Here is a 14,324-nt window from a genome sequence, read left to right as displayed (position 1 = left end):
CTCCACAAGACAGCTCACACCGTAGCCATATTACAGAAACGAACTAGATCGGTAACTGTGAAAAAATAAAAACAAAAAACATTAGTACACATTCATTCCCCCGGGAAGGCTCCGAAGAGGAATCCCGAGGGAAAGGAAACAAGAATTACACCACAGGCATGTGCCCTCACAGCCACTTACACTCACGGAAGGAGAGCTGTAACCAAAACAGAATTATAACAATTATAATTATGAAACTATGTAATTATGTAATTTAAAAATGAATGAACACTAAAGAAAGAACGAAAACCCCGAAAGGAATCGTTCTACAAGCTGAAAAAAACAACTACAATTAGATTCATAAACTAATTGAGACAAAACGTACGGCGTAGCAACCCCCCCACACGGGAAGGAAGCTATAAGGGCGTAGTAACACGTAGTAAAAGGGTGAACGACCTCAAGAGAGAGAGAGAGAGAGAGAGAAAGACCGAAGTCAAACTCGATCGCAACCCATAAAATTACGCCGTGGTGGCCTAACTGCCGAGGACTCCACGGAGATATCGTACACTACACACACAACTCTGAAAAGGAAACTTACTGATTTCTATACTCAAATATATATACAAACATGAAAACATGTTTATATATATATATTGAGTAAAAGAAAAGTAAGCGATTAAGTAAAGACAAAACAAACAATGGCTGCCAAGCGAGGACCAAGACAGAGACGTCTGTCCCAGTCCGAGCCAAAAGTTTAAGTGAGCATTCACCTGTGTGTGAGGGGGGGAGGGGTAGCTAGCTACCACTCCCCTACCCACCCGCTAACTAGCGCGGCGGAATACACCCTCGTTAAATTCTAATGGCTTGCCATTTCAGCTGCGCTAAAAGGTAAACCCAATGTAAATAGCGTGGTTTGTATTTTGGTTACGGAACAAATAAGTATTGGGCCCTCCCTTCCCCAGTCAACATCGACGGGAGAAGGGGACGGAGAGTAACTGTAATCAAACAAGAATCACAAGATTTAAATTAGCTAAAAGTTTTCAATAATAGGAAGAACCTCTGATCCTCCCAAGGGAAGTGTTCCCCACGGAGAAGAAGCTGAAAAGTTAAAATTACAACAATTATAATTTCACTTAAATAATTGAGAAAAACAATCAGAAACGCAACCTAACCCGCGAACGGGAAAGGTGCTCCCCCCCCCCCCCCCCGTTAGTACACTGTCGGAGGCCAATGAAAGGTAAACGATCTAGAGAAGAGAAAGACTGTAGTCAATCTCTGAGAGGCCACACTCCCTACGCTCAGTATTCCATGTTTCCCGTAGGAAGAGGGAAAGGCGAAGACAACAGTTGAACAAGGAGGGTCCAAACGATGACGATTCCCCTGCAGCGACGTCCGAGTCAATGGTAGGTTATATGCCGATGGGAAGACCGATGGACAAGGGGGGGAGAGGTCGGCAAGTGTCTTGAGAACCTGTCATATATATATCACATGCACAGCACAAACACTTAAAAGGAAACTTACAGCATTTCTATACATATATATATATACAGTATACATAAATATTTAGAATGTTTTCATATATATATATATACATATAAGAAAAAGTAAGTTAAAAGACGAAAATTAATGGCAGTCCAGAATAGGCGAGGAGGAAGAGCGGATACAACCGCTCTCCATCTGACCCAAAAGTAAAGTGGGCTAAATCACCGGTGTGTGAGTGGGAGTGGTAGCAAGCTACCGCCCTATCCACCCCCACCCCCCCTAACTAGCAGTATGGGTAGTTAACCCTCGCTAAATTTTAATGGCTCGTCATTTCAGCTTCGCAGAAAGTAATACCCCTAATACATAGCGTGGTTTGTATTCCAGTTACGGAACAAATGGAGTTTGACATAGGAATAATCTATATTTGGGTGAGACAGCCATGTTGTCCTGATGGAGGTTCCTCATTGACAGCTTCTACTTGGGATATTTCTGCGAGTGATATACCATAAAAATTTTACCTTGGAGGTTATCACAGAGTTCTAACCTCCGGAGCGAAGATCCCGAGAGATATCATGTATAAATCAGGGACGTGTTAATAACAACCCATGGTTATCCTTACCAGAATAGAGTTAACCTAGTCTCGAAGGATAAGGGATGGGGTAGGAAACGTGGGCGAAAGAGACATTACAACTCCCGATCTTAATGTGCTACTAGTAGCAACACAGCTTGAAATTAGATCATACAATTGATTGGTCAAATGTTTGTACAGTACAGTACACCATCAATATAGACTTTGGATAAAAAATAATAATTTACTCAATAAAAATAGTTTACTTAGAAATATTACTTTTTCCAATAACATGGTTAATCTGCTAAAAATCATACAAACCGACTATACAAAAACTGTTTATACGATGGATGTGCATCTTAGGGTCCCATATAAATAGTAGTAAAAATGGTACAATGTCTTTATCCGTTCACAAACACTGCTTCTATGTTCTGAAATGGGAATACGTCTCCTTCATCTTCTGATTTTACAGAAATGGTATCACTGTCTTCAATAATCACATCTTCCACTTTAAAGTCTTTGGTATCATTTTCCTTATTCAACGAGAGACCAACTTCATCATCAAGAATCGATGACTTTTCGGCTGCATGAATTTGGACGGGAGTATCTAGACGAGATTCTCCAACAAATTCCTTTCCACATTCAATGCCTTTACGGCCTTTAGAGCCTTTACGGCGTACACCAGCTTTGATCATCAAATGAACCTCTAAATTTAATTTCGAAGCAAAGCGCCTCCCACAGTCATTACACGTAAACCACTTATTTCTTCTATGAATTTTTGCATGTGTTGTAAAGGAGCGTTGGTTACTGAACCCTTCTCCGCACCGCAGACACACAAACTGATTCTCTCCACTGTGGCTTCCCGAGTGTACATTTTGACAAAACCTCTTCCCACACTCTCGGCAACCCAGCGGCTCTTCCTTGTGATGCACGGCCATGTGGCTGGTGAGCGAACGCTTCAGGGCAAATTTCTCTCCGCACTTTTGACAGGAAAAAGGCTTTTCTCCTGTATGGAATTTCATATGTTTTGCAAAATAATTTTCGTCAATGAATTTCTTTCCGCATTCCTTACAGCTGAATGTTTTTTTTCTTTCATGAGTTTTGATGTGTTTTTCCAGGGACTCTTTCAAGTCATACTGCTTCCCACAATGAACGCAAAAATACCACTCTGGCCCCTGATGTTCTTCGAGGTGTTTGGTCAGGCTTTCCTTGAAGTGGAATCGTTCACCACAATGCTCGCAAAAATAGGGCTTACATTTTGCGTGGCCAACTAACCTTTTCCCACTCACGGTTTTCCCACATACTTCACAAGTGACTTTCTTCCCCACATTGTGGTCGTGCGTTCCCATGTGAGCGGTGAGAGTACCTTCAAAGCACATTTTTCCGCATATTCTGCAGGTATGGGATTTGACATGTTTGGCAAGATGCTGTTTAGTAGCATAGCCCTTCCCGCAAAATTGGCAAAGGCACGAGTTCTTCTTCTGGTGGTGGGTTTTCCTGTGCATGGAGAGGGCAGCTTTCAAACCAAATTCTGTTCCACATTCCTGACAAGCAAATGGATTTTGGGCGGCACACATCCCAGGAACAAAGATTTCCTCACTCATAATATTTGGTGATTCTGGTCTACAGTACCTACAACTGTTTCCACTGATGGTATACAGTACTGTATATATTCTATTACTATTTTAATGTTTAATGTCTGTTTTCAAAGAATATGTTAAATTATACAAGTTCTAAATATCAAATATCTAGGTCACATTTTTACTAGTCTACAAAAAACCTAATTAAAGAGGTTAAAATCATCCCTTCCCTTCAATAAGCAAAAAACACTTATTTTAGATCTAAAGAGAATCAATCAATTTAAGTATCATATCAAAACACTTTCTGATAAAGCTGGTCAGATGATTTTGTTCAAATTTTGAGGTAATAAAACCTTCACCCACAATCTCAAGCCTTCATTTTGACTTTTACCTATGAAAAATATCACGTTAGAATTTTAAACATGTAGTCTTTTTCAATGGATATGGTGAAAAAAAATTCTATAATTCATAGACTGGACAATATTATTCTTATATACAAGAAACACACATTTATTCCAAAGGATTTTCAATCAGCAGGAACCTCCCATAGCATCTTCAGATACTATCGCAGTTAAGCAACCACAAATTTCAAGTTAAAAGTCTTTTTCATTCTTTCTCCAGAGAAATCCTACATTTAACAATATGAACAATTGTGCTTCTCCCTTACAACACCAATCTTCGTGAGGCTTGTTCTCTCTAAAATGTTCTCATGAAGCTCCTCTAAAACCGTCTCTTTACTTTTCCAGTGTCTGAAATTGGAAGTAGATGAAATTGAAACATGGTATATTTTTATACTCCACAGATTGCAGCAGACATGAGTTTTTATATATATATATATATATATATAAATATATATATATATATATATATATATATATATATATATATATATATATATATATATAGTAATACTGTATGACAAAATTTAGAAGTAATTTTTATTTTTCATAACTATACAAATCCGAGATCTTTACATAGGTGAGAGGATTCAGCACGAGCTGATTTAGCCATAAAAACTTTAATGCGAGGTGTTACTGACCTTCCGCTGAATAGCAGGGGGGAGGGAGTGTTACGCCAGTCCACCCGCTCACAGACACCGAGTGACCTCTCTTCATTTTTTATTGCAAGCAGGATTTCAAGGAGGTAGGTGATGGCGGGACAAGTATGTGTAAAGAGTTCATATTTGTATAGTTAGAAAAAATACAAAATACTTCCAAATTTGCCATATGTTCCTGCACAAATACAACTTTCGTTCTTCATGCAGGAGACTCACCCTAAGGTGGGTGGAAGTCCTATTCCAACTGGCTGAAGAACTTTTCCCCGGGATATAAATCCCAACTCAATAGAGCATTGTGGTGGCCGATGTGGTAGGCTAATGTCCCTGACTGGTGAACGCCAGACTGGGGTTCGAGTCCCGCTCAAAGTCGTTAGTTTCTTTGGTCGCTACAACCTTACCATCCTTGTGAGTTAAGGATAGGGGGTTTAGGGGAGCCTATAGATCTATCTGCTGAGTCTTCAGCAGCCATTGCCTGGCCCTCATTAGTCCTAACTTGGGTGGAGAGGGGGCTTGGGTGCTGATCATATGTATATATGGTTAGTCTCTACGGCATTGTCCTACTCGATAGGGCAATGTCACTGTCCTTTGCGTCTGCCATTCATGAGCGACCTTTAAACCTTTAAGAGCATCCTGACACCTCATGAACCATTGGCCTGTCAATGACAAAGGGTTGACAGCCTGTCCACCCATGGTAAGCGAGAGGAAACTAGTACTGTGACTTCATCTAGGCGAGTATAAGTGGGTTGACACTCAAGCACACTTGGACCCAGACAGGACCTAACTCCCCCTTGTAAGGAGGTTGGGAGTGTTGCATCATACCTTTACATTCATTCCAGACTAACTCCACTGCAACTTCTGCCCTCGCCAAACTGCTACTAGTTCTGCAAGGTAGCTAAACCACTTGTTGAGCAGCCACCACAGGGCCTAGAGTAAATGTATCTAGGGTCTTGTGGGTTTTGTCTTGCAGGTAGTGGGTGGTGAAGGTAGTTTGCCTCTTCCAAACGCCCGCTTGGAGCACCTGTACCACCGAGAAGTTTCTTTTGAATGCCAGGGACGTACCTACGACACTGTCATGAGTTCTGAGTTGTCCGCCTTTCATTAAGTGAGTGGTCAAATGACCTGTTAAATCCATGGAGACAGTAATTTTTGTAATTCTCCCCTTGATCTTGCCCGTACTGACAAGCTGACGCTTGATATGAGGGCAAGATCCTCTCAGGTGCTTGAGATACCGCCTCAGCTGTCTTACAGACTAGAGAGTTATTTGGTCTGATAAGGATCGTCAGTTAATCCCCAAAGACTAGAAATCTAGAAGGACCCGAACCTAAGGTCTGCTACAGTGGAATTCCATGTCTTAGCAATAAAAGCATTCTGAATTGTCTCACATGCGTAAACCTATCATGGACAAACTAGTCATTGACCAAAAGAGGTCAAAATCCATTAGCTAATACAGTAGTAATGCATTTAGAGAAGGTATCGCGTTTCCATTGGAAAAAGGAGTTCAGTGGGTGGAACTACTACGCATATAGGATAAAATTGACACACTTTGCTATGGGGAGGAGTTAAGTAAGCTGGGAACAAACATACGAACGTAATGAGAGCTAATCTTTTAAAACACCTATAATCTGAAATATATGGATTCTCCCCCAAATCATTTACATTAGAGCAGTTTAAGGTACCTATAATTAAACCGATAACAGTTCATATTTTCGGAGCCTTTATATATCAGCGGCCAGTTCCTCACACGTTCATTAAAAATGGACATCAACTAACCTAAACTTTCCCACATAACCTTACCTACAAGCCGTGTACTTACCTAACGGGGGGGCGTTATTCTAACTTAGACATAATAACACATACACGTGGCCGCTATCATACATACACTCCAAAGATAATCTTAGGAAGAGCCGTTGCAAAAGCTATGCCTCACCCATGAACCTACCTACCTTAGAATATGACAGGTGAGTACATAGTCTGTAGATTAGGTTAGGTTGGGGTGGCTTAAGTTAAGCCATAGATTAAGGGAGCCTGGCTCCCTTAATCTATGGTTAAGCAGTGTTCTATACATGCCAGAGGTCATATCCATCGTTATGCCAAAGGTTCTAGAATCCCCTTTATGCAAAAGCACGTATTTATACATGAATTAAGTAAACAATGATTGATAATAGTTATATAGTAACGTATACCTAAATAAGCCAGAGGATGGTCAAGATGGCCATATACAATTTTGGGTAATTTTGTGGCTCCTCCCAAATATATCCAGGTATACTGATTTGTCTTTTCCTACGGTTATAATAAATACCAGAAAGAAATGTATAGAGAAGAAAAGGACTGAATTACGGTTATATATCGGTTCCCCAGTATGTTTTCCCCACCCAAAACCCAGGGTTCCCAAAGGGGGTCCCCCCATTATCGGCGGATATAGATGTATATATATTTCTGTAACTATTCATTTGCGACGGGAACGAGTGTTATTTTCGAAGGGAGCGTAATTTTTCCTATAAGAAAAAGTAGTTGGAATACTAGGATACATTGACATGTAATAATATACAATGAAACCGCATTTTGAGTTACGATTGGTTAATATATATAATAAAGATTTCCTTTTTACTTAAAATTTCAGTTTCTTGCCTTTAACTTAAATTAAATTCTTACCTTTACTTAAAATTTCCTTCTAACTTTTAGGGTGATATGTTCTCAACGAGTCACTTAGAACTTTAGAACTTGCGAAGTTGCGAGATCAAAACAACAGAATGAACAAATGATCAAAACCATCAATATAGCACAACACTACGACCGTCTGCTTAATTTTCCTTATAGAACAACACAATTGAACACATTTGTACAATATTTAAGATCAGATAAAATGTACTATAATTTGAAAATGTATTTTGTTTTATATAACAGTAAGGATTGTCCAAACTACGGATAATTATCGTATAAATTACGAATTTTAGCAGGTCCTACAACATGGAAACCGTGTGTACTTCAAACCTACAAATTAAATTGTTTATTGTATACAACATTCTTAGATATTTAGAGTATCTCACAGCATTTTAAAATCCACATTATTGATATACTCTGAAAATGTATAAGTATTTTCTGAAATGGCTACATAATCATCTGATTGGTTAATGACAATACCCATTCAACACACTGAGCACGAAGAAACACTTATATTCGCATGAATTATATATAATTGTGTCTACCATGCGCTTTGCATTATCATGAAATGTATTAAATGTGAATGTTGATTACACTAGAGAAATTATGTTCACAGTCTCTCATGAATACAGTAAAATGAGCATTTGATTAGTGTGACCTTTGCAAAGATAAAGATGATACTACAGAGTAACAGAACGTTTATATTCATTCCCAAAATTAAGACAATTAATGAAGCTAGACAAAAGTGTAGGTATATTGCAAAATCTAGCATGGATCTGGTTGCATACGTAAGTAGGGCAATGCGTATGAAAGAAGAGCTGTTATAAAGGCTATGCCTCACCCCAGGACCTGAACCTGAGAAGAATTTAAAATGTCCAAAATTGATGATAGCAAGGTATTCTCTCAACTGATTTCAAGGTATAATGGGATAAAAGTGAAGATTGAGAATCTCATTATCAATTTAATTATGGTACACGTAAATGAAGCTTAAATACAATAATAAGAATCAGCTTAGAAGTTTTGCACCTATTTATAGTACGATAGAGTGCCCGCAAACTTATTTTGCGGAGTGAGCAGTTAGCAATTATTCACTCTTCACTATGTACATTTATTATTATTTTTATTATTATTGTTGTTGTTGTTATTGTGATTGTTATTATTATTATTATTATTATTATTATTATTATTATTATTATTATTATTATTATTACTTGGCAAGCTACAACGCCAGTTGGGAAAGCAAGATGCTATAAACATTTATTATTATTATTATTATTATCATTATTATTATTATTATCTAAGCTACAACCCCACTTAGAAAAGAAGGATGCTTGCCCAAGGGCTCCAACAGTAAAAAATAGCCCAGTGAGGAATGGAAACCAGGAAATAAATAAACTATATGAGAAGTAATAAACAATTGAAATAGAATATTTTAAGAACAGTGACTATGAAAAATATCCACATGAAAGCAATATATTTTACTTACTTATTTTATTTAGTAAGTTGCCCAGGGCACCAGCCACCCATTGAGATTCTACCACTAGAGAGTTATTTGGTCCTTTCACTGACCACAAAGTACTACATTGGATCCCTCTCTCAGGTTATGCTATTTTTTTCTTTGCCTACACATACACCGAATAGTAGGGCTTACTTTTTCCATATTATCTTCTCTCCTCATATACCTGACAACACTGAGATAACTAAACAATTTTTCTTCACCCAAGGGGTTAACTACTACACTGTAATTGTTCAGTGTCTACTTTCCTCTTGGTAAGGGTAGAAGAGACTCTTTAGCTATGGCAAGCAGCTCTTCTAGGTGAAGGACACTCCAAAATCCAACCATTGTTCTCTTGACTTGGGTAGTGTCATAGCCTCTGTACCATGGTCTTCCACTGTCTTGGGTTAGAGTTCTCTTATTTTAGTTATATCAACTGCTCCCCGCACTCTAGTTTTGGGGTGTCTGAATGTGCGTGGATGTAGTACGATAGAGAGTAAAAGATGTGAGATTGGAAGTATGTTTAGAAGTAGGAGGATGGATGTATTGGCCTTGTGTGAGACAAAGATGAAAGGAAAGGGTGAAGTGATGTTTGGTGAAATGTCTGGTAGAGTGTCTGGGATTGAAAGGGGAAGAGCGAGAGAGGGTGTGGCGTTATTGCTGAGTGAATGGATGACAGGTAAAGTAGTGGAATGGAAGGAGATATCATCTAGGTTAATGTGGGTAAGGGTTAGGTTGGGTAGGGAATGTTGGGCGTTTGTCAGTGCGTATGGGCCCGGTAGTGAGAAAAGTGAAGAAGAGCGGAATGAGTTCTGGAATGAATTAACTAGGTGTGTAGAAGGACTGGGTAGAAGGAATTATGTAGTTGTTATGGGTGACTTAAATGCTAGAGTGGGTGCTGGAGAGGTAGGTGTCATTGGGAAGTATGGCGTACCAGGTGAAAATGAGAGTGGTGAGAGACTGGTAGATATGTGTGTTGAACAAGAGATGGTAATAAGTGCTAGCTTCTTTAAAAAAAAAGATAAAAATAAGTATACATGGGTAAGAGTGGCAAATGGAAGAGTAGTAGAAAGGGCATTAATGGATTATGTGTTGATAACTAAAAGAATGTTTGGAAGATTGAAAGATGTGCACGTGTTTAGGGGTATGGCTAACGGTATGTCTGATCATTTTTTGGTGGAAGGAAAATTAGTTGTAGCAAAAGAGTGGGGGAATAGAGTAGGTGGATGTAAAAGGGAGCTAGTGAGGGCTGAAGAGCTAATAAAACCGGGGGTAAAAAGTAAATATCAGGAAAGGTTGAAGATGGCATATGACGAGGTGAGAGTAAGAGAAACTGGTAATTTAGAGGAGGAGTGGAAGTTAGCAAAAGAAAATTTTGTTGGGATTGCAAGTGATGTATGTGGAAAGAAGGTTGTTGGAGGCAGCATGAGGAAGGGCAGTGAATGGTGGAATGAAGGGGTGAAGGTAAAAGTGGAAGAGAAAAAGAGGGCTTTTGAAGAATGGCTGCAGAGTAATAGTATAGAGAAGTATGAAAAATATAGAGAGAAAAAGGTGGAAGTAAAGTGCAAGGTACATGAGGCAAAGAGGGCAGCTGACCTGAGGTGGGGTCAGGGACTGGGTCAGTCATATGAAGAGAATAAGAAGAAGTTTTGGAAAGAAGTGAAGAGAGTAAGGAAGGCCGGCGCAAGAATTGAAGAGACAGTGAAAGATGGAAATGGAAGGTTGTTAAAAGGAGAGGAGGCAAGGAAAAGGTGGGCGGAATATTTTGAAAGTTTGCTGAATGTTGAGGATGATAGGGAGGCAGATATAATTGCTGTTCCAGGTGTTGAGGTGCCAGTGATGGGAGATGAGAATGAGAGAGAGAGATTACAATAGAGGAAGTGAGGAGAGCACTAGATGAAACGAGAGTAGGAAAAGCATCTGGTATGGATGGTGTGAAAGCTGAGATGTTGAAGGAAGGGGGTGTGACTGTACTTGAATGGTTGGTGAGATTGTTTAATGTGTGTTTTGTGTTGTCAATGGTACCAGTAGATTGGGTCTGTGCATGTATTGTACCACTATATAAGGGTAAGGGAGATGTGCATGAGTGTTGTAATTCAAGAGGTATTAGTTTGTTGAGTGTAGTTGGAAAAGTGTATGGTAGAGTACTGATTAATAGGATTAAGGATAAAACAGAGAATGCAATCTTGGAAGTACAGGGTGGTTTTAGAAGAGGTAGGGGTTGTATGAATCAGATTTTTACAGTTAGGCAGATATGCGAGAAATATTTAGCAAAAGGTAAGGAGGTGTATGTTGCGTTTATGGATCTGGAGAAAGCATATGATAGAGTTGATAGGGAAGCAATGTGGAATGTGATGAGGTTATATGGAGTTGATGGAAGGTTGCTGCAAGCAGTGAAAAATTTCTACAAAGGTAGTAAAGCATGTGTTAGAATAGGAAATGAAGTGAGCGATTGGTTTCCGGTGAGAGTGGGGCTGAGACAGGGATGTGTGATGTCGCCGTGGTTGTTTAACTTGTATGTTGATGGAGTGGTGAGAGAGGTGAATGCTCGAGTGCTTGAACGAGGATTAAAACTGGTAGGCGAGAATGATCATGAATGGGAGGTAAATCAGTTGTTGTTTGCGGATGATACTGTATTGGTAGCAGACACAGAAGAGAAGCTTGACCGACTAGTGACAGAATTTGGAAGGGTGTGTGAGAGAAGGAAGTTGAGAGTTAATGTGGGTAAGAGTAAGGTTATGAGATGTACGAGAAGGGAAGGTGGTGCAAGGTTGAATGTCATGTTGAATGGAGAGTTACTTGAGGAGGTGGATCAGTTTAAGTACTTGGGGTCTGTTGTGGCAGCAAATGGTGGAGTGGAAGCAGATGTACGTCAGAGAGTCAATGAAGGTTGCAAAGTGTTGGGGGCAGTTAAGGGAGTAGTAAAAAATAGAGGGTTGGGCATGAATGTAAAGAGAGTTCTACTGTATATGAGAAAGTGATTGTACCAACTATGATGTATGGATCGGAGTTGTGGGGAATGAAAGTGATGGAGAGACAGAAATTGAATATGTTTGAGATGAAGTGTCTGAGGAGTATGGCTGGTGTATCTCGAGTAGATAGGGTTAGGAACGAAGTGGTGAGGGTGAGAACGGATGTAAGAAATGAGTTAGCGGCTAGAGTGGATATGAATGTGTTGAGGTGGTTTGGCCATGTTGAGAGAATGGAAAATGGCTGTCTGCTAAAGAAGGTGATGAATGCAAGAGTTGATGGGAGAAGTACAAGAGGAAGGCCAAGGTTTGGGTGGATGGATGGTGTGAAGAAAGCTCTGGGTGATAGGAGGATAGATGTGAGAGAGGCAAGAGAGCGTGCTAGAAATAGGAATGAATGGCGAGCGATTGTGACGCAGTTCCGGTAGGCCCTGCTGCTTCCTCCGGTGCCTTAGATGACCGCGGAGGTAGCAGCAGTAGGGGACTCAGCAGTATGAAGCTTCATCTGTGGTGGAAATGTGGGAGGTTGGGCTGTGGCACCCTAGCAGTACCAGCTGAACTCGGCTGAGTCCCTGGTTAGGCTGGAAGAACGTAGAGAGTAGAGGTCCCCTTTTTTGTTTTGTTTCTTGTTGATGTCGGCTACCCCCCAAATTTGGGGGAAGTGCCTTTGGTATATGTATGTAACTCCTTCCCTACCAAACCTTTGCTTATGAATATATGATATATGATAATTTCACTATTATCTAATATTTCTTGACATTCTTAAACCTTAACCAAGGGGTAAGAATGCATACTTTATACAGCTTAGTTTCGGTCCAAACTTGTTAGGTTCTTACAGGTTATAATTTCAATCTCACGTGGCCACACTTGATCTTACCTTACATATCGAACTTGCATAAAATGCAGTAAGTTTGACTCCTGCAGATTTTGTTAAAATTTTTCATGCAAATAACCTGTCATTGTACACATTTACCGACCAGTAAAGTGTATATATAATTTGGTACAGCATGTAATTTAGGTTGGCTATCATTTTGATTATGATTCTGGCTCATTCTCTACCCAATCTTTAATCATTATAGATATATGATTTACCGTTCTTGAGAATAAATTATTTCAATATCTTTGTTTTTACACAAAAGCAGTACTAAGAATATTTAGAAGATTTTAATACAAAAAATAGTAGGCTTCGTACTCTGAAAGACATGATACTTCAGCTAAGGAAATACTTGCTAAGAGAGGATACGCTATAGTCCATTTCTTTTAGCGAGGCATATTTACACCGACTCGCAGCGGTGCCCTTTTAGCTCGGAAAATTTTCCTGATAGCTGATTGGTTGGACGAGATAATTCTAACCAATCAGCAATCAGGAAACTTTTCCGAGCTAAAAGGGCACCGCTGCGAGTCGGTGCAAATCTGCCTCGCTAAAAGAAATAGACTATAGTTTGTATTAGTTATTTTCTAAAAAAAAAAATTCAAAGTGGATCCATATGGTTCTGGTAACATCTTTTCTTTTTGAACAAGTCTTTGAAGCATAAAACATAAGCAATTATTACAACCTCGGTTTCTTGACACGGCTGCAGTAAGTCTGGCTCTACTCTCAAGAACAGTATGATGAGGAGGAGTTACATAAGAAAATCTTGTACTGTAATTTTTTTTTCAGCTCCATTTTGTATTTGGTTTGTCTTCATTTTACTTTTTTCATCTATTTGTAATAAATTTAATTTCTCGTTAAAATCCTCTATCCAAATTTGCCAATCCAGGTTTCTTTTCTCCTCATTTCTGATAGTGGTTTCAACACGCCCCAGTTACTATACCGACACTCTACAAGGGTGAGCAAGCTGGGTATATTCCTGGCATTCCATGCAACTTTTTTCTCTGGTATATTAAGTAGTATTTATACATTAGAAATGGTGCTAGAGGAGCATTTCACGGAGCGACACAGGTCCCTCGCCCAGAAATAGATTTTTCCTTCGTCAAAATCCCTTTTTTAATGCCATTTCCGTGTTCATTAGCAATTTCGCTCACTGTTCTCTCCCTTTCTACATATGTATACTTTTCAAATGCTTTCCTTTCCAGTTTTCAAAAATGAATTACTCTTTATGATAAACACTGACTCAATTCATTTTCTGCAAGTGCACATATATATTTTCTAACTGCTTATTTCACTTTTGTTGGAAAAAAAAAAGTGAACTGCATTAACATAAGATAAGCAGGTGGAAAATACAGTGCAGTATAAGTTGCAGGTGGAAAATACAGTGCATTATAAGTTGCAGGTGGAAAATACAGTGCAGTATAAGTTGCAGGTGGAAAATACAGTGCAGTATAAGTTGCAGGTGGAAAATACAGCAGTATAAGTTGCAGGTGGAAAATACAGTGCAGTGTAAGTTGCAGGTGGAAAATACAGTGCAGTATAAGTTGCAGGTGGAAAATACAGTGCAGTATAAGTTGCAGGTGGAAAATACAGCAGTATAAGTTGCAGGTGGAAAATACAGTGCAGTGTAAGTTGCAGGTGGAAAATACAGTGCAGTGTAAG

At 39.3% G+C, this 14,324-nt stretch overlaps 1 protein-coding gene across 2 annotated transcripts in view; it reads right to left on the bottom strand.

Annotated features, from left to right (window-relative positions):
* The window catches only part of LOC137648882 (gastrula zinc finger protein XlCGF57.1-like), a 29,186-nt gene extending 21,769 nt beyond the window's left edge, over nt 1-7,417 (bottom strand). The window contains exons 1-2 of one of the 2 annotated variants that reach the window (XM_068382057.1): nt 7,319-7,417; nt 2,273-4,358 (exon numbers count right to left, since the gene is read on the bottom strand). In XM_068382057.1, coding sequence (XP_068238158.1) covers nt 2,431-3,633 — 1,203 coding nt within the window. In that variant the 5' untranslated portion in view covers nt 3,634-4,358; nt 7,319-7,417 and the 3' untranslated portion in view covers nt 2,273-2,430. Of the gene's footprint in view, nt 1-2,272; nt 4,359-7,318 lie in introns of those variants that run through there. The other variant, XM_068382056.1, reaches the window with a different exon arrangement.
* Between the last annotated feature and the right edge of the window lie 6,907 nt (nt 7,418-14,324).

This window comes from Palaemon carinicauda, chromosome 10 (genome assembly GCF_036898095.1).
Source record: "Palaemon carinicauda isolate YSFRI2023 chromosome 10, ASM3689809v2, whole genome shotgun sequence".
In the NCBI taxonomy this organism is placed as follows: Eukaryota; Metazoa; Arthropoda; class Malacostraca; order Decapoda; family Palaemonidae; genus Palaemon; species Palaemon carinicauda.
This window is presented reverse-complemented; position numbering and strand designations above follow the sequence as displayed.